The sequence below is a fragment of the Hyalella azteca genome, unplaced genomic scaffold, assembly GCF_000764305.2.
Source record: "Hyalella azteca isolate HAZT.00-mixed unplaced genomic scaffold, Hazt_2.0.2 contig15741, whole genome shotgun sequence".
Classification (NCBI taxonomy): Eukaryota; Metazoa; Arthropoda; class Malacostraca; order Amphipoda; family Hyalellidae; genus Hyalella; species Hyalella azteca.
Genome location: NW_025945581.1, coordinates 1 through 1,632, shown reverse-complemented (window position 1 = coordinate 1,632; position 1,632 = coordinate 1). Strand labels below are relative to the sequence as shown.

The 1,632-nt window shown below is 35.1% G+C and overlaps 1 protein-coding gene across 1 annotated transcript; it reads right to left on the bottom strand.

Moving 5' to 3' along the window:
- Nucleotides 1-15: 15 nt before the first annotated feature.
- Nucleotides 16-1,511, bottom strand: LOC108681220 (V-type proton ATPase subunit e; the record flags this gene model as incomplete). The annotated part of the gene is given in 3 exon segments (XM_018170230.1): nt 16-103; nt 1,106-1,153; nt 1,366-1,511. Coding segments are annotated over 3 exon segments (234 nt in total), but the record flags the coding sequence as incomplete, so codon positions are not given.
- Between the last annotated feature and the right edge of the window lie 121 nt (nt 1,512-1,632).

Genomic DNA, 1,632 nt, shown 5'->3' with positions numbered 1-1,632 from the left:
AACTATATGACTCACCCAGAGATACTTGATGGCGTAGACGGTGGTGGCGTGCATCTCGGGCCCGATCAGTGGGTTCATCTGGTGCACGTACGCCAGGAACCAACTGCACGCACATCCATGTATATAATAATAACTGACAATGGAGCTGGACTCCAAAACATTTTTACATATATTTTTTTGTGTTAAATAGCACATAAAAGAGGAACTGCATGCAATATTGAAGTACTGTAACATCAAAGAGGTAATGAGGGACAATTCTGAGCATTTTTTTGATGGTGATGATAAATCAAGAGTGATCATTAAAATGATAATCACATACACAAAAATAATGGTGATGATAAATCATGAGTGATCATTAAAATTATAATTTGAAACATGGAACAACAATATTGAATGACAAGGTACAGTTTACAGTTACAGTTTACATTTTTTTATTGAATGGTGTGGTACATTTATCGAGTATTGGTACAGTTTATACACCAGATATTGTAAATTGGCACTTATAGCATGTTTTCAAATGCCAAGATCTTGTTTATTATTACAAGTAATTTTTTTATAAGATGTAGGGAAGTTGATTCTATCTGCAAGATGGATGTAGCAGCTTCTGGGCTCTGGCATCCAATACAGTACGAATTTTCTCTGCAATTTTTAGATCCACTAAATTTCTGCTAGATGAATTGACTCCTAGATTTACTCTGCTATATGTATTAATTAAAAGGTAGATATATTCCCTGCCTAGTACAATCTGGAATATTGGGCAGAATTTATAAAAACGTCATTAATAAATAAGAATTACTTCCTGAAAGTTGCCTTTTAACCTACTGTCATCAGAAGAAAAGTTCCACTCACTGTCTGAGTCACTGATAATAAAAATCAAAGAATTCTCTGGTCATCGATCGCACGTGTGTAAACAAGTAAATCCTGCCATCTAATATCAATGTCTACAACTTTACACTACAAGTAGAAGTGTGTTAAATATTGATTACCTATAAGATTTGAAGCAGACAAAGAAACAACAAAAGTGATGTTAAAAAGAAGGGGAAGTGTTGTAAAAAATGACAGAATAGCGAAGGATTAAGGAATAGGTAATGTCGATATTACTTACAACAACCAGCAACTGAAGCCTGATATGACAAGTGTAGCCTGGATCACCCTGCAAAAGAGGATAAACTTATTATTCCATCTTTCATAATTGGTGAAAGAATCCTTATTAAAATTTGATCACGCTAGACTAGGTATAAGTAGCTTCGTAGAAAGTCAGGTCATCGATATGCTACATTAAATGATTACGATGTAATATGAAAAATGTTCCTATATCTAAACTCGCACAAATATCAGACATTCAGTAATTAGAAAGTTACTCACCCTTTATTTGGTCCCCTACCAAATATAATTGGCAATACAATAGCAACAACTGCCCAAAAGGCAGTTACTACAGACACAGCAACGACCTCGTAACCCATCTCTCTTGATTGCTCGCGCTCGTTTGCGGGACAAGCGCTGCCGTAAGTCCATAGGCGCGTGACTGACAAACGTACAACACAGATGATTTCAATAATCTGTCATTGGTATTGACAAGTTATTTGTGAGTTAAAAAGTGAATTTTCAACAATAAAACTTTGAATTACGAAT